The sequence below is a fragment of the Anomaloglossus baeobatrachus genome, chromosome 4 (assembly GCF_048569485.1).
Source record: "Anomaloglossus baeobatrachus isolate aAnoBae1 chromosome 4, aAnoBae1.hap1, whole genome shotgun sequence".
NCBI classification, from domain to species: domain Eukaryota; kingdom Metazoa; phylum Chordata; class Amphibia; order Anura; family Aromobatidae; genus Anomaloglossus; species Anomaloglossus baeobatrachus.
Window position 1 is genome coordinate 234147237 of NC_134356.1, and position 18769 is coordinate 234166005.

Sequence of the window (18769 nt, forward strand, 5' to 3'; positions counted from 1 at the left end):
ATATATATATATATATATATATATAATGTGTATGTGTATGTATGTATATATGTGTGTATGTATATATATGTGTATGTATATATATATATGTATGTATGTATGTATGTATGTGTGTGTGTGTGTGTGTGTGTGTGTGTGTGTGTGTGTATATGTATATTTATTTTACATACATTGTATATATCTCATCCGGTCTTTATTTCCTTATTAGGCAGACTATATGTAATAGCGATAGATAGATATATCGCTTCATATCCGTGACAGTTGCCTATTTTTCTCCATTTTCTAGCCTTCTAAACCAACAAACAGTGATCAAATTGTAATTAATACTTCACCTGTTCCCATTTCTCGGACACCAGAAGTAATTGAAAGAGTTGCCAAGCAAATTCCATCGCAGTTAAAACAAGACTTACCAGTTAATGGCACAAAGGCATTAAGTATGTGGCTTTTTTAATGTTCACATGTATGACTGCTGTAAAGTAATTAGCAATGGGCGTAAACTCTTCCTAATAAAAATCTACCTAAACCCAATGTTACCAGTTTTGGTGGTGGCTCCACCATAACTCCCAAGCTGTACACTTTGTCTTGGGGTTATATTTGAGTTAGATCTTTTATTTATCTTTCTTCCCTATATCCGATCACTACCTTGCTCAGGTTTACCTGCATCTGCAAAACATTACTTCTGCTCGGATTCATGCTCACATGGAGTTTTTCAACTTTCTATTAATCTGTCTCCTTCATACTAAACCACCTCCATTCCAATCTCCTGAATGCAGCATAAAAGGGTCATAATTCTGTCCAACGTCTACATCAATGCCTTGACCCTGCGCCAGTCATTGCTCCGGTTACCCATCCGCTACAATATAGACTTCACTCTTTACGACAAAGCTCTTCACAGTCCTTCCCAGCTCTACTTCTTCTCCCTCATCTCTGTCTACCACCCTCCCTGTATTCTCGTTTCCACTAATGACCCAAGAGTGATATCCTCTATAATCAGAACCCTCCCACTCCGATATCAAAGCCTTCTCTTGTGCTGAGCCAGGTCTCTGAAATGCACTATCTCAGACAATCCGGTTATTTCCCAGTATCCACAGTTCATAGACTGTAAGCTTGCCCTCATTCCTTTTGGTAATCGTAGCATTACGTCTTACTCTTTAATGTCTGATATTGTCTGTACATGTCCCCTCTGAATTGTAAAGTGATGCGGAATATGTTGGCGCTATAGGAATAACTATAAGTAGCATTGTTATGAATAGAAAATGTGGCAATATCAGGAAGTACAGGAGTAATAGGGGGGATTTGGTGGGTGCAGTTGAGCTTTTTGCCGGTATGACAATTGATAATAACTTGTATCTTTCTCTGGCAGGTCCAAAGATGCCAAAGTCTGTGAGTTCTGAAGTTGCCTTTTCCCTGTCAGAAAAAATAGCAGACTCATTGGCAAGTGAGAAATCTGGAGCCCCGCTAACATCTGTTCAGATTAATTTTATTAGAAATATGATTGAAGAAACCCTTGATGACTTCAGGTAATTTTCCAAAACAATTAAACTGTGGCACAACTTACTGAAAAAAAAGAAAACTGTCAACATGGTGATGTGTTCAGATGTCTATTACAAATAAAGGCGTTTTCTGACTAATGTGAACATTCTTCAGTCTAGCTGACGGCTGAACAGGCATGTAGGGAATTGTAACTTTCAGAAGTTATTTCCTTAGCATATAGCATATGGGTTATAAATGTAATTGCTGTGCATTACTTCCACCCGTGGCTTTTTATTAGAGATTACGCATGTGCAAACAGTGCAATGCAGAGAAAGCATATAGGGCGTTAACTGTAGACGTGGAAAATCAAGTTGAATTTTTTAAAAAGGTTGATAAATGTAGTAATCTATATAAAGCATATTTTGCCAGACGAATATATATATATAATTGCCTTATCCTGCCTTGTCTGTCTGTATGTCTGTCTGTCTTGCTCCAAAATTGTGTCCTTACGGTGACACAAAGCTGATTGGCCGCTGGGCTCGCCATGGCCCCGCCCCCCCGCACGGATTGGCCGCTCGCCCAGGCTGCGCCCCCACACGGATTGGCCGGCCGCTCGCCCAGGCTCCGCCCCCCCACAGATTGGCCTCTCGCCCCGGCACCCTGCAGGCATTGGCAACTCGGCCACGCCCCGCTCCCCTCACGCAATGCACGCTAGCTCTGGCCCCGCCCCCCCCCCCGCATTCCCCGAACCGACACGGTCACGGAGCCACGACTACCAGGTGAGTACTGTACCCCTGGGAGCCCACATCAGCGTACGCCGCCAAACCAGCCGACACATACCCTCGCATTGCTGGGGCTGGCTGGCGTATGCTGGTGTGGCTCCCGTGCGAGCGGGGGACGAGATACGCTGGTAACCATGGTAGCATAGTTACCAGCGCATCAAGGTCCTGCAGCGACGGAAAATACACACACGCACACACATAACAGCACACACACACACATCAGATCACACTCACTCTCACACACACATCACATCCACATACTCACAACATCCTGGGATATCGCTTGCTTCTCGGCGGCAATATTGTGCTGTGAGCTTCCAGGACCTGCCGGAGGATCACATGGCCAGAAGCATGTGGTATCTCCGGATGTTGTGAGTATGAGCGCGTATGTGCAATATCGTCAATGTGTGTGTGTGTGTGTGAGTGTATGCGATCGGGTGTGTGTGAGTGTGTGTGAGTGTATGCGATCGGATCTGTGAGTGTCGGCAGAGGAGCACGGCGTGCTGGAGGAGGCTGGGAGGAGAGAGGCTGACCCTGGGGAAGGCTGGGATGGGGAGGCTGAGAGAAGAGAGGCTGATGCTGGGGGAGGCTGAGGCTGGGGTAGGCTGGGAGGAGAGAGGCTGATGCTGGGGACCGAAAAGGCATCAGCTGGGGACAGAAAAGGCTGATGCTGGAAGGAGAGAGGCTGATGCTGGGAGGTGAGAGGCTGATGCTGGGAGGAGAGAGGCTGATGCTGGGAGGAGAGAGGCTGATGCTGGGAGGAGAGAGGCTGATGCTGGGAGGAGAGAGGCTGATGCTGGGAGGAGAGAGGCTGATGCTGGGAGGAGAGAGGCTGATGCTGGGAGGAGAGAGGCTGATGCTGGGAGGAGAGAGGCTGATGCTGGGAGGAGAGAGGCTGATGCTGGGATGAGAGAGGCTGATGCTGGGGACAGAGAGGCTGATGCTGGGGACAGAGAGGCTGATGCTGGGGACAGAGAGGCTGATGCTGGGGACAGAGAGGCTGATGCTGGGAGGAGAGAGGCTGATGCTGGGAGGAGAGAGGCTGATGCTGGGAGGAGAGAGGCTGATGCTGGGAGGAGAGAGGCTGATGCTGGGAGGAGAGAGGCTGATGCTGGGAGGAGAGAGGCTGATGCTGGGAGGAGAGAGGCTGATGCTGGGAGGAGAGAGGCTGATGCTGGGAGGAGAGAGGCTGATGCTGGGAGGAGAGAGGCTGATGCTGGGAGGAGAGAGGCTGATGCTGGGAGGAGAGAGGCTGATGCTGGGAGGAGAGAGCTGGGAGGAGAGAGGCTGATGCTGGGAGGAGAGAGGCTGATGCTGGGAGGAGAGAGGCTGATGCTGGGAGGAGAGAGGCTGATGCTGGGAGGAGAGAGGCTGATGCTGGGAGGAGAGAGGCTGATGCTGGGGACAGAGAGGCTGATGCTGGGGACAGAGAGGCTGATGCTGGGGACAGAGAGGCTGATGCTGGGGACAGAGAGGCTGATGCTGGGGACAGAGAGGCTGATGCTGGGGACAGAGAGGCTGATGCTGGGGACAGAGAGGCTGATGCTGGGAGGAGAGAGGCTGATGCTGCGGGCAGAGAGGCTGATGCTGCGGGTAGAGAGGCTGATGCTGGTGCAGCATGGGGGATGGAGCACGATGGGGGGTGCGCAGCATGGGGGATGGAGCACGTTTGGGAGTGCGCAGCATGGCGGATGGAGCACGTTTGGGAGTGCGCAGCATGGCGGATGGAGCACGTTTGGGAGTGAGCAGCATGGCGGATGGAGCACGTTTGGGAGTGCGCAGCATGGCGGATGGACCACGTTTGGGAGTGCGCAGCATGGCGGATGGACCACGTTTGGGAGTACGCAGCATGGCGGATGGAGCACGTTTGGGAGTGTGCAGCATGGCGGATGGAGCACGTTTTGGAGTGCGCAGCATGGGGGGATGCAGCACGATGGGGAGTGCGGAGTATGGCGGATGGAGCACGTTTGGGAGTGCGCAGCATGGGGGATGCAGCACGATGGGGAGTGCGCAGCATGGCGGATGGAGCACGTTTGGGAGTGCGCAGCATGGCGGATGGAGCACGTTTGGGAGTGCGCAGCATGGGAGATGGAGCACGATGGGGGGTGCGCAGCATAGGGGATGGAGCACGATGGGGAGTGCGCTGCATGGGGGATGGAGCACGATGGGGAGTGCGCTGCATGGGGGATGGAGCACGATGGGAAGTGCACACCTCCCCCCAACACACACACACACGCGCGCGCACTGCACAACACACCACACACACTGGGAACCACAAACAACTGCCCTACAGACACCCACACACACAGACAACGCTGCACACAGAAATATACGCACATACCGCACAACACACACATTGCACAAAACATACCTCCCCCCAAAACACACCACACACACACAAACCGCGCAACACACACACAATGCTACAGACACACAGCGCTCCACAAACAACGCAACACACGCAACACACATACAACACCGCTCTCACCCCCCGTCACACCCAGACAACACCCAGAACATGTACAGCGCCCTACACAAACACTTGGTAACTACACACAACAACATCTATATATATATATATATATATATATATATAACTATAACCAAGTTATTCCTTCGAGCTTAGTGTCCATAGGAGGCACAAGGGCTCCCCTTGGACCCATTTCTACCTTAAATTTTGTTGTTTTCATTTAATTCCTCGCTATTCTTGTCTTTCAGGCTCAGTTTGTGACTGGGTAAACAGAGTGGGAGAGCCATTCTGTTACTGCCTAAGTGACCGAGAGAACAGTGTGGTGTGATTTATATTGCACCCTCTCTGGTCTGCGCAGCAGGACTTTTCTTCAGCGCTCTATTGGGAGACCCAGACGATTGGGGTATAGCTACTGCCCTCTGGAGGCCACACAAAGCACTACATTAAAAGTGCAAGGCCCCTCCCCCTCTGGCTATACCCCCCCGTGGTATCACGGGTTCTCCAGTTTTAGCTTTGTGTGCGAAGGAGGTCAGACATTCCATGCATAGCTCCACAGATTTTAGTCAGCAGTAGCTGCTGACTTTGTCGGATGGAAGAAAAGAGGACACATATAGTGTTCCCAGCATGCTCCCTTCTCACCCCTGGATGGTGTTGTAAGGTTGAGGTACCTATTGCTGGTACAGGGCTGGAGCCTGACATGCTGTTTTCCTTCCACATCCCCTTGTAGGGCTCTGTGGAAGTGGGATCCTGCCGGCCTCTCAGCTCTGATGCCGGGCTCCATCCACAGACCCATTAGAACCTGATGGATTCGGAGCAGGAGTACGATCAGGGACAGGCCCTGCATCTTACAGGTACTCTGTGTCCCCGGCAGGCACAGACACACTCCGGGCTGGCTGGGTGTTGTAGTGCGCCGGGGACCGCAACGTGGAGTTGGTGTCCCTACAGATTACTGGGGGATTGTTTGTGTTTGGGAACGCAGCGCCGACCCCCTCTGGACCGGGCGGCGCTGCTGTGACTTGTGGTGCGCCGGGGATCCGCCGTCCGCGCTTTTACGGCGGCGGCGGTTATAAATTTAGTCCCCGGCTTTTTGGGCCTAGGACGCCGGCAGCTCCGTTTCGTTCCCGCCCCCACCCTGTCAATCAGGGTAGGGGAGAGACGCTGTTCGCAAGCAGCGACGAGGGCTGGAGCCTGATTTACATGCTCCAGCCCTCACACTATGCACAGAGGGAAGCAGGCTTCCCGCTCTTGGCCAGGAACGCCCAGGGCCCGCCCCCCTTCCTCTCTCGAGACGCCGGCAGCCATTACATGCATGCCTGGCTGGAGGAAGGACGCAAGGCTCTGGGAGACCTGAACTAGGGGCTATCTGGCGACCACACACCCGCTTTTTAGGCGGGCGGTAAGCGTTTTTTCTATGCTGGTCCCTCTAGTGCCTCACTGTGTATCAGTGTACTGGATACAGTTATATAGATATTGTATTTCTTGCACTGTGAGGTCGCTTCTGGCTGCATATCCCAGATCGCTCTGTGGAAGCAGCAACATGTCATCCTCAAAACGCAAGGCGGCCAAGGCAAAAAGGGCTGTGTATACTGCGTGTGCTGCATGTGGGGCTAATCTACCAGCAGGCTCTGATGACCCCCATTGTGTGCAATGCTCCGACCCGGTGCTGCTTCGCCAGCCGGAGTCAGGAGAGGTGGCGACCCAGGCTGAGACGCTTGTAAGTTCTGCCCCGGTGACAGGGACGGACTTTGCAGTTTTTGCAGATAATATGTCTGTATCTATGGCAAAAATCCTTGAGACCTTGCAATCTATGCATGGGGCTCAGTCTCTGGGCATGGCGAGGCCTCTGTCCTCAGGCCCCCCTTACTTGGAATGTATCCAGCCCACAGGGGGGTCCCCGGCTTCACAGGCCGAGGATTATGACTCAGATGATGGCCCCAGCCACCCTAAGCGAGCTCGCTGGGAAAGACCCTCGACGTCTTCACACTGCTCAGGGTCTCAGCGCAATCAGTCTCCCTGTGATGTGTCTGATGAGAGTGATCAGGAATCCACTCCTGGAACCCCTCTCAACCTGGACACCCCGGATGGGGATGCCATGGTAGACGACCTTATCTCAGCCATCAATAGGCTGTTGGATATTTCTCCCCCAGCCCCTTCAGCAGAAGAGGCGGCTGCGGAGCAGGAAAAGTTTCGTTTCCTTTATCCCAAGCGTAAATTGAGTGCTTTGTTAGATCACTCTGACTTCAGAGAATCAATCCAGAAGCACGACGCTCACCCAGAAAGGCGTTTCTCTAAACGATCTAAAGATACGCGTTTCCCTTTCCCCCCTGAGGTGGTCAAGCGCTGGACACAGTGTCCAAAGGTAGACCCCCCGATTTCCAAACTTGCAGCTAGATCCATAGTTGCAGTGGAGGATGGCGCTTCACTTAAAGATGCCAATGACAGACAGATGGACCTTTGGTTAAAATCTGTCTATGAAGCTATCGGCGCGTCGTTTGCTCCGGCATTCGCAGCTGTATGGGCACTCCAGGCTATTTCTGCTGGCTTAGCAAAAGTGGATGCTATCATGCATCCAGCAGTGCCGCAAGTGGCGCACCTTACCACGCAGATGTCGGCGTTTGCGTCTTACGCTATCAATGCGGTCCTAGAATCTACCAGTCGCACCTCAATGGCGTCCGCCAATTCGGTAGTTTTGCGCAGAGCCTTGTGGTTAAAGGACTGGAAAGCAGATGCTGGTTCCAAAAAATGTTTAACCAGTTTGCCTTTGTCTAGAGAGAGACTGTTTGGCGAGCCATTGGCTGACATCATTAAGCAGTCCAAGGGTAAAGACTCCTCTTTACCACAACCCAGAACAACCAAACCTCAGCAGAAAAAGTGGCAGCAGAGGTTTCAGTCCTTTCGAGGTTCGGGCAAGACACCATTTACCTCGTCCAAGGGGACTCAGAGGACGCAAAGAAACTCAGATTCGTGGCGGACTCACACACACCCCAAGAAAGCAAATGGAGGTACCGCTTCCAAAGCGGCTACCTCATGACTTCCAGCCCCCCCCCTCCGCATCGCCGGTCGGGGGCAGGCTCTCCCGCTTTTCCGGCATTTGGATGTCACAGGTCAAAGACCGGTGGGTGACGGACATTTTGTCTCGCGGGTACAGAATCGAGTTCAATTCTCGTCCTCCAGCTCGGTTCTTCAGAACCTCCCCACGTCCAGACCGAGCAGATGCTCTGCTGCAGGCGGTGGATTCCCTAAAAGCGGAAGGAGTGGTTATCCCAGTCCCTCCTCAGGAACAAGGGCAAGGGTTTTACTCCAATCTCTTTGTGGTTCCAAAAAAGGACGGCTCGTTCCGTCCTGTTCTGGACCTAAAACGGCTCAACAAACATGTGCACGCCAGGAGGTTCCGGATGGAAACCCTCCGCTCTGTCATTGCCTCAATGTCCAGAGGAGACTTCCTTGCCTCAATAGACATCAAGGATGCTTATCTCCACGTGCCAATTGCTACAGAACATCAACGTTTTCTACGTTTTGTGATAGGAGACGACCATTTTCAGTTCGTAGCTCTTCCATTTGGTCTGGCGACAGCCCCACGGGTCTTCACCAAGGTCATGGCGGCGGTGGTAGCAGTCTTGCACTCTCAGGGACACTCGGTGATCCCTTACCTAGACGACTTATTGGTCAAAGCTCCCTCTCAGGAGGCATGCCAACTCAGCCTGAATGCTACGCTGGAGACTCTACAGTCTTTCGGATGGATCATCAACTTTCCAAAGTCGATCCTATCACCGACTCAGTCACTAACGTATCTTGGCATGGAGTTTCATACTCTAGCAGCGATAGTGAAGCTTCCGCTGGACAAGCAGCGGTCACTACAGACAGGGGTGCAATCTCTCCTGCAGGGCCAGTTGCATCCCTTGCGGCGCCTCATGCATTTCCTAGGGAAGATGGTGGCAGCCATGGAAGCAGTTCCCTTTGCGCAGTATCATCTGCGCCCACTTCAATGGGACATTCTCCGCCAATGGGACGGGAAGTCAACGTCCCTGGACAGGAAAGTCTCGCTTTCCCAGACGGCCAAAGACTCTCTACAATGGTGGCTCCTTCCCACCTCATTGTCTCAGGGAAGATCCTTCCTGCCCCCATCCTGGGCAGTAGTCACGACAGATGCGAGTCTGTCAGGGTGGGGAGCAATATTTCTCCACCACAGGGCTCAGGGGACGTGGACTCCGCAGGAGTCCACCCTTCAGATCAATGTTCTGGAGATCAGAGCAGTGTATCTTGCTCTACTGGCCTTCCAACAGTGGCTGGAAGGAAAGCAGATCCGAATCCAATCGGACAACTCCACAGCGGTGGCATACATCAACCACCAAGGAGGGACGCGCAGTCGGCAAGCCTTCCAAGAAGTCCGGCGCATTCTAATGTGGGTGGAGGACAGAGCATCCACCATATCCGCGGTTCACATCCCAGGCGTAGAAAACTGGGAAGCAGACTTCCTCAGTCGCCAGGGCATGGACGCAGGGGAATGGTCCCTTCACCCGGACGTGTTTCAGGAAATTTGTCGCCGCTGGGGAGTGCCGGACGTCGACCTAATGGCATCCCGGCACAACAACAAGGTCCCGGCATTCATGGCGAGGTCGCGCGATCAAAGAGCTCTGGCGGCAGACGCCTTGGTTCAAGATTGGTCGCAGTTTCAGCTCCCATACGTGTTTCCGCCTCTGGCGCTCTTGCCCAGAGTGCTACGCAAGATCAGATCCGAGTGCAGCCGCGTCATTCTCGTCGCTCCAGACTGGCCGAGGAGGTCGTGGTATCCGGATCTGTGGCATCTCACGATCGGTCGACCGTGGTCACTGCCAGACCGACCAGACTTACTGTCACAAGGGCCGTTTTTCCATCAGAATTCTGCGGCCCTGAACCTGACTGTGTGGCCATTGAGTCCTGGATCCTAGCATCTGCTGGATTATCTCAGGGAGTCATTGCCACAATGAGACAAGCTAGAAAGTCGAATTCGGCTAAGATCTACCACAGAACGTGGAAGATTTTCTTGTCCTGGTGCTCTGCTCAGGGAGTGTCTCCCTGGCCATTTGCATTACCCACTTTTCTTTCTTTCCTGCAATCGGGGTTAGAAAAGGGCTTGTCGCTCAGCTCCCTTAAAGGGCAAGTTTCGGCACTATCCGTGTTTTTTCAGAAGCGTCTAGCACGTCTTCCTAAGGTGCGCACGTTCCTGCAGGGGGTCTGTCATATTGTGCCCCCGTACAAGCGACCGTTAGATCCATGGGATCTGAACAGGGTACTAGTTGCTCTCCAGAAGCCGCCCTTCGAGCCTCTGAAGGAAGTTTCCTTTTCTCGGCTGTCGCAGAAAGTGGCGTTTCTTGTTGCAATCACATCGCTTCGGCGAGTGTCTGAGCTGGCAGCTCTGTCATCTAAGGCTCCCTTCCTGGTGTTCCACCAGGACAAGGTTGTGCTGCGCCCCATTCCGGAGTTTCTTCCTAAGGTCGTATCCTCTTTTCATCTTAATCAGGATATTTCCTTGCCTTCTTTTTGCCCTCATCCGGTTCACCGGTATGAAAAGGCCTTACGTTTGCTAGATCTGGTGAGAGCACTCAGAATCTACATTTCCCGCACGGCGCCCATACGCCGTGCCGATGCACTTTTCGTCCTTGTCGCTGGTCCGCGCAAGGGGTTGCAGGCTTCTAAAGCCACCCTGGCTCGATGGATCAAAGAACCAATTCTAGAGGCCTACCGTTCTGCGGGGCTTCCGGTTCCTTCAGGGCTAAAAGCCCACTCCACCAGAGCCGTGGGTGCGTCCTGGGCATTACGTCACCAGGCTTCGGCTCAACAGGTGTGCCAGGCAGCTACCTGGTCCAGTCTGCACACTTTCACCAAGCATTATCAGGTGCATACCTATGCTTCGGCGGATGCCAGCTTAGGTAGAAGAGTCCTGCAGGCGGCAGTGACACCCCCGTAGGGGAGGGCTGTTTTGCAGCTCTAACATGAGGTATTTATTTACCCACCCAGGGACAGCTTTTGGACGTCCCAATCGTCTGGGTCTCCCAATAGAGCGCTGAAGAAGAAGGGAATTTTGTTACTTACCGTAAATTCCTTTTCTTCTAGCTCTTATTGGGAGACCCAGCACCCGCCCTGTTGTCCTTCGGGATGTTTTTTTGTTGTTTGCGGGTACACATGTTGTTCATGTTGAACGGTTTTTCAGTTCTCCGATGTTATTCGGAGTTAATTTGTTTAAACCAGTTATTGGCTTCCTCCTTCTTGCTTTGGCACTAAAACTGGAGAACCCGTGATACCACGGGGGGGTATAGCCAGAGGGGGAGGGGCCTTGCACTTTTAATGTAGTGCTTTGTGTGGCCTCCAGAGGGCAGTAGCTATACCCCAATCGTCTGGGTCTCCCAATAAGAGCTAGAAGAAAAGGAATTTACGGTAAGTAACAAAATTCCCTTCTTTCTTCTAACACTTCATTGGTTAGAAGTATCCAAGCGGACAGTCCCTGTCATCCATATCCAGCGCCGCTCGCCCACCAGAGTGAGACGGCACAGAGAGGGAAGACGGGCCTTGCCTTGTGCCAGCGGTTCTCCTCCACGGGGATACTGAAGACATTCTTCCAAGTGTCTGAAGAATGAGCCAGTTTCATATTCATGTAAAAGTATTTGTGCTCTTCTTCCAGATCTCTTTCGGCAGTGGGAGCTCCTGTTCTTCCTATACACAAGCAAGCTTCGTGTTCACGTCAGTTTCCCTTGTTTAATTCCTTCCGCTCCAGCTTGCTACTAGCAATGAATAATTTACTAACTTAAGGACCCAGCTTCATTGAGACCTAGCCGTTCTGTTAGGACCGCCCCTGGCGCCGCCCTCCAACCGCGCGCATTTTGGCGAGGACTCACACTTTTTGGCCCCGCCCACCTCCCCTTGGCCTATCACAGCCTCCCTCTCTCCAAGCCAATTATTGCACTCTGTGGGATCAGTGTTTCCACACCCCTTTTTTCCCTTATAGATGCCATCTTCTTTCCCCTGGTTCCAGCACAGCAGTGAGCTCCAGTTTCCTGGCCTACTATCGTCTTCAGGATTACCTCTACACTTCAGGAACGGGAAAAAACAAAAAGCCAGCACCAATTGTGCACTTCAGCACTAAACATTCCAAACTGTACTTATTATAAAAATTTTGAGATTTTTGGCAAAAAATTGCAATTTCTTGAGCTGCCTCGCCACGTCACGGCAAATCTCATTTGAGGCAGTCCTACACTAAAATATTTTTATAAAATGTGCCATACGGCCTCACATATGAATAGTAGAACTGCTCTTAGCAGCACTCACCTGGTCTATTTCAATCCCGTACCCATGACTGAGTCATGGCTGTGGGCGGGACAGGTCCAAGCAAATGCTGCATGAAGTAAATAGCCTGTGGACAAAGCCTGATGACTTAATGTGAACAGTCACCAACCGCCAAAATCTAGACAGATGGAATACATCACAAATTGCAGTCATGGGTACGGGATTGAAGTAGACCAGGTGAGTGCTGCTGAGAGCAGTTCTGCTATTCATATGTGAGGCCGTATGGCACAGTTTGTAAAAATGTTTTAGTGTAGGACTGCCTCAAATGAGATTTGCCGTGACGTGGCGAGGCAGCTCAAGAGATTGCAATTTTTTGCCAAAAATCTCAAAATTTTTTATAATAAGTACAGTTTGGAATGTTTAGTGATGAAGTGCACATTTAGTGCTGGCTTTTTGTTTTTACTTCAGGAACGGGGTAGGCGCTGTCATTTTGGGGTTATCACTAGCCCTCCTTATTTACCTCTGGAATCAATGCTTTATCTTAGAGACAATCGCTCTCACCCCTCCTATCCTGTAGTCTTGCATTATATCTGCTTTTCCTGTAAGAAAAGGTTGCCATCAGAACAGCCCACAGCTATCTGGTCTGTTTGCAGCTACCCCTACATGTCTGACACACAGGAGCCCCCCACTACCCACAAAGAGAGGTCCCCTGCACCCCCTAATTGGGCTGTAGTGCGATCACAGTTAGTGGCAGATCTGACCAAGGTTTCCCAGAACTTGGTCTCAGTCTGGGAGCATCTGCCTATTTCTTTATCTGCCTCTGGGGCTCTGTTCGCTTCCCTCGGCGAACCGGACTTTCCAGCTCATGCGCTCCCACGTGACAGATCGCGTAAGATTCAAAAAGACGACACATATCAGCTCCTCTTTTAGATCTCCCTCTCTCTCTACCTCCTCAAGAATGGCTTCCTTCTCTCACTCTTCCTCTCCTTCACCACAGGTTACTCAGGAAGCATACTCTCATCCAGATTCAAATCTAGACACTGACCAGATTTCTAAATTCTGTGATCTGATGGACAATCTGGTGCTTTCAGTGAATCAGACCTGAAATGTCAAGGAAGACGATCCCCTGCCCCCTGAACAGGCGGTATCTTTTAAGAGAGCCTAGAAAACTCCTTGGTTGTTCTCTAACCACAGTGAGTTCAATGAGATCTTTACTAAGGAATGGGAACACCTAGAAAAATGTTTCCAGAAAATGTGCAGAATGGATATTCTGTACCCCTTACCTCCTAACCTCCTCAAGAAATGGACCGAGATTCCGGTCGTGGACCCTCCAGTTTCTCTTCCAATACAGTGTCCTCTCCACCTGTTGAAGCCTCTCTCAAGGATTCCACCGACAGACACATTTAGTCCATAGCCAAATCTGCATTCGGGGCTGCAGGATACACTCTCTGCCTGTCCTTTGCTTCTGCTTCGGTCTCCAAATCAGTTTCTGCTTGGACTAAACTACTACGTCAACGCTGCCCCAACCAACGAACTAGCAGACCTGGCCAGCCAGTTTGCTCATGCAGGAAAATATTTCTTGTCTACTTCCCTGGACACTGCCAAGTGTTTGGCCTTACTATTCAGTAGTATCGTGGACATCCGCCTGTCCCTATGGCTTATGGCAGGAAACGCTGAATCAACTTCTACGTCTCTCACCAGTTTTCACTTCCAGGATTCCTAGCTCTTCGGAACCCAGTTGTAAAAAAGCATTTTGGATGCCAACGGTGGAAAGAGAACCTCGCTTTCTCAACAAAAGTTGAAGCGCTCTATTTCTAACAAACTGACCCTTCATTTGCTTCATTGCTCCTTTCACTAATGTTCTCATGCTGTCAGGAGAAGAACCATGTGTGGCAGGAGAGGAAAATACCCTCTTTATAGACCAGCCCCCTCTTGGAGGACACTTGAGCATCAAGGCAGATTGGCAACATCCAGATCTCACACGTTTTCTTCCACATGATGTAGCTCTCCCGCCTGGGATCTGCTTTCTTTTGGTGGTGTATGCTTTTTTTCTCTGTCGCTTTCATTGGGGGACACAGGACCATGGGTGTATGCTGCTGTGACTAGGAGGCTGACACTAAGTGAACATAAAAAGAGTTAGCTCCTCCCTGGCAGTGTACACCCCGAGCCGGAGGCGGAACTATGCCAGTTTTTTGCTTAGTGTCGTAGGAGGCTGAAGTGGGCCCATATCTCTGTGGGCCAACCTCAGCCTAGGCTATTGCGTTTTTTCCGTTTTTTTCGGGCTATACGGCGCCGCTCAGCATTCTCATCATTCTACATTTTTTTTGTCTCTTCTGCAGGGTTAAAGACCCTGCTTCAGAGAGAACTCTCGCCCCAGGGTTGCCTGAGGGCTCGAGACGCCAGGCCCTATCCCCCTCCTGCCCCATGGTACCACCCCAGGGGCTGATTGGGGACCGATATTATTAATTGTTTTAAGGGCACACACTCCCCATCGACCCCATGGTACCGTCCCAGGGGGTGTTTCTGGTGGAGGTGAAGAGGAATCCCTGAGGATGTCAGACTGTGACAGCGCAGGAGCGCTCACATCAAGGGGTCCTCTGTCACCAGGCCTCCCCCAGCGTTCACCTGATACCATGGGCCCAGGCTTAGGAGCTGGCACTGCAGCGCAGGAGCGCTCCACAGTCTCCATCACGGCCCCTCTGCATCCCTCAACACTTACCAGGGGCCGCAGCATCATGGAGAGGACATATGGATCCGAGCGACGCGCGTGGACGCAGGTAAGAGCTGCTCCGCGCGCAGCGCTGCGCTCCCGGCGGCCGCCGCTCACTAATTTAGTCCCCGGCTTCGGGCCTACTCCGGGCCGGAGCGCTCCGCCCCCTGTTTGCGCGCGCGCGCCGCATCTGGCCCACCCTCCGCATATTCTGCCCGGAGACAGCCACCTCATCTGCCAGCACGCCCCCCTCCAGAATTAAAAAAAAAAGAGGCAAAAGCCCGCGTTTTTCTTTCCAACGGCTCACCTCAGCACAGGCAGGCCGGTGAGCAACAGCATTTTTTCTCTGCAGCTGTCCCAGCTACTCTGAGGCCCCTGCTGACCCGGGAAGGACACAGGCCAGGGTGAGTGCTGCTCCTCATTGGGACCAGCGACACTTTGTACTTTTTTTGGTATTTCTTCCAACTAGCTCCTGTTTCCTGAAACCAAAAAAGGGTGTTTCTGCACACAAAAATTTCATCCAATAACCATCATGTTTTTAGAAAAAATATCAAATTTTATTCCATCATAATTGAAGTACAACATTATATTACTTTATTAATTGCTGGTATACACAGAGTTAAAAAACCCTACCCCATAAAAACAACCAATGAAAACAACTGGTGCATTGTGGAACAAGACATAGTATCAAAAAATTCATGCATCATGCACACATATGAGTTCCTGGGTATAAATGGGCACGGGCACATCCAGTGATTGCCCACTACTGTGTTAAAGTGCCAAAAAAGGGGCTCAAAATATTTTAGATCTTAAACCTGCAATTTGCATTCCATATTGCGACCAAATCTATAACTATGTGGGTGAAATAAGGCTATTTCCTAGTTGACAGAGTTGATATATACATCATCTATAGGGGACATCATTCAAAACCAATATATATATATATGATGCAATCCCTCCTATTAAAGGGAAAAAGACCTTTTCAAATGTTGACAAAATTGTGTTATTGCATAGAATATCTCCCAACATTTAAACATATTGCATATTTTATCAATCAGATATTTGCCTTGGATTGTAAATGAGTTACCCCCATCAGAGTTGAAAATAATTCAGAGGGCCAAGGTTGATATCCCCGGGAGGTGAGTCACAACAACCAGCACCTCAATGTACACTGGTACATAAAGAGACAACCACGATGATAGTGCTTCCCATATCACATATATAATTGTGAGTTGCTAGATACAATTGTAAATAGGTGAAAACACCTCCGGAGATTTCCCACAAGATCTTAAGTTTAAAGGAAAAAACACCTCCATTAAGATTTGGTGCAATTCAAAGAGCCATATTCCCAGGTGACGGACCACAACGCCCAGCACCTCGACGCGCGTTTCGCCTCTCGCTTCGTCAGGAGGTGCTGGGGTAGCCGTGGGGTCACTCTTATATAATAGAAGCCCACCTGATGTCTTAATGCGGCGCACGCCGCACAGCGGAGATCGCATCGCCCACTTCCGCCGGCGTCCCGGAAGGTGCTCTGCGCGTGTGCAGAGAGCAACCTACAATTGGGCGCCGGCAAAGGGGGCGAGGCAGTCTCCGATGCGCAGAGCGCGCTCTGACGTCAGTGTGGCCGAGTGGCCATATTAGATAGGGGCACAAGTACTGGCAACAGTCAAACCAAATCCACATGTATGTAGTAACTCTCAGGGCGGCGGTTTTGATTACCAATTGTATATAACATACAATCTAAACGCATGTTAGAAGGAGAAGCTTAAAAATCATTACAAATTCAATATGAGTTATTTGGAAAAGCTTAATCAGGCATGTTTATAAACATCTGACCTCTAGTGGGCAGACCCCCAAACAACATAAAGAATGTTTCCAGTGATAAGTAAAAGGGGGGTTTGATGCACAAATACCAGAACCCATATATTAGTAGGTATTCACCCACCGCATTGACATATGTAAAAACATTCACAATATAAATGTAATGAGGTAATGATTTCCGCTTCTAGATGTATACATCCTCAAAGTATAATTTTCATAATCCACGGAAACCTTCACATGCTGTTCTAACTTCATTCCGTCCCTATACAACATACGGAACCTTCAACATAAGAGGAATAAACATATACAAAAAACATAATTAGAGTGACCACAAAAATTATATTAAAAAGCAAGATATAAAGTGACAAGCAATCCGGTAACAAAGTCAATAATCAGTGCCAAGTCAAAAATACATATTGTATGTATATATATGATCATGTCGAGGAGACCAGCAATTGTAACAAAAATCAGCAAAACAGGGGATGAGGGCAGGGGGACCATGTGGCGGAGAGGGAACCCAGGGGATCTTATAAAAAAGGTTTAAAGGAGATGGAATCATTTAACCCCCTCGGTTTTTCCGTCTCCAAAACCGTGATCCACCTGACCTCCCTCTGCGCCAAAATTCTCTTAGGGTCACCCCCCCTGGGACTCAGATATATTCTATCGATCCCCCGGAACTTGAGGAGCCGCCAATTACAATTGTGACTCTCCCTAAAATGCTTCGGGATGTTCTTCAACAACTCAAGTTCCTCAGGTTTCACCACTCCAGCAGCCTTCTTTATATCCCTAATGTGCTCCAGGATCCTTACTCTAAACTCACGAGAGGTAAGTCCCACGTAAATAAGTCCACAGGGACATTTTGCCCAGTACACCACATATGTAGTCCTACAGTTGATATTATGGACGATTTTGAACTCTTTATTGTTTGCAGAATTATGAAAGGTAAAGGTCCTCTCCATTTGTGAGCAAGCCCCACAATCTCCACAACTGAAGGAGCCCCATCTAGGACCCCCAGTCCTCTCCAAAAAATTCGAGGGTGGTGGTGTGTAATGGCTCCGCACTATCATATCCCCCAGTGTCTTAGATCTTCGAGGGGTGATTTGTGGTCTGTCTGATAAGACAGATTTCAAATCTTTATCAGATAGTAGAATGGGCCAATACCTCTCTACAACTTCCTTCATTTTGCGCCATTGAGAGTGGTAAGGTGTAATTAACCTCACTTGGTCATCCACTTTATTCTTTTTTGATGGAACCAGGAGGTCATCCCTAGGTGTCGCCCTAGCCCTGTCATATCCCTGTTGGATTGCTCTATTAGTATAATGCCTGTTCTTAAAACGTTTTTTCAAATCCAGGGCTTGCCCCTCAAACAGGTCAACATTTGAGCATATGCGTCGAGCCCTAAGGAACTGACCTGTTGGGATTGAGTTGATGACTTGTGGCGGGTGGGATGACTTGGCGCTCAGGAGAGAATTCACCGCCGTACTCTTTCTGTAGATGTCCGTTCTTATTAGACCGCCCTCATCCTTCACAACCCTTACGTCCAGGAACTCAATAGAATCCATGCTGGAATGATAAGTCAGATTTATATTAAAAGCATTATCATTCAATGCCAGCATGAATGAATCAAGCTTTTCCCGCTCACCCTGCCAGATAGCAAAGACATCGTCTATAAACCTCACCCACATTAGTACTGAACCACACTCCTCCTCAGGGAATTGTATCATGCGCTCCCAATACCCCAGGGAGAGGCACGCATACGAGGGCGCACAAGACGCCCCCATAGCAGTGCCCCTCTCCTGGAGATAGTAGCGCCCCCTGAAGAGGAAGTAGTTGTGGGTGAGGATGAATCTAAGCAGGGTGAGGAGGAGATCAATCAGCAACCTGTCTAGGGATGTAGTACATAGAAAGAATTCTACTGCCCTTAGTCCATCTCTATGAGAGATGGACGTATATAGAGACTCCACGTCTGCAGTGAACATTATAGTGTCACTGTCCAGATGTAACTCCTGCAGACGGACCAAAAAGTCAGTGGAGTCTCTTATATACGAAGGCAGATCCATCATTAGGGGCTTCAAGTAGTAATCCAGAAAGACACATATGGGTTCACATAAACCATTGATGCCCGAAACGATGGGTCTGCCGGGCGGATTCTCAATGTCCTTGTGGACCTTTGGTAGAAAGTATATGGTCGGTGTTGTTGGCAACCTATTAATTAGTCCATCAAAGACTGATTGTGGTATGATGTTATCTTCA

General features: G+C 50.2%; 1 protein-coding gene across 1 annotated transcript in view; it reads left to right on the forward strand.

The window, feature by feature from the left end:
• NEDD1 (NEDD1 gamma-tubulin ring complex targeting factor) overlaps positions 1–18769 on the forward strand; it is a 109886-nt gene that overhangs the window by 72579 nt on the left and 18538 nt on the right. The window contains exons 12-13 of the mRNA XM_075344745.1: positions 287–434; positions 1364–1520. Of these exons, the coding sequence (XP_075200860.1) occupies positions 287–434; positions 1364–1520 (305 nt within the window). The remainder of the gene's footprint in view (positions 1–286; positions 435–1363; positions 1521–18769) is intronic.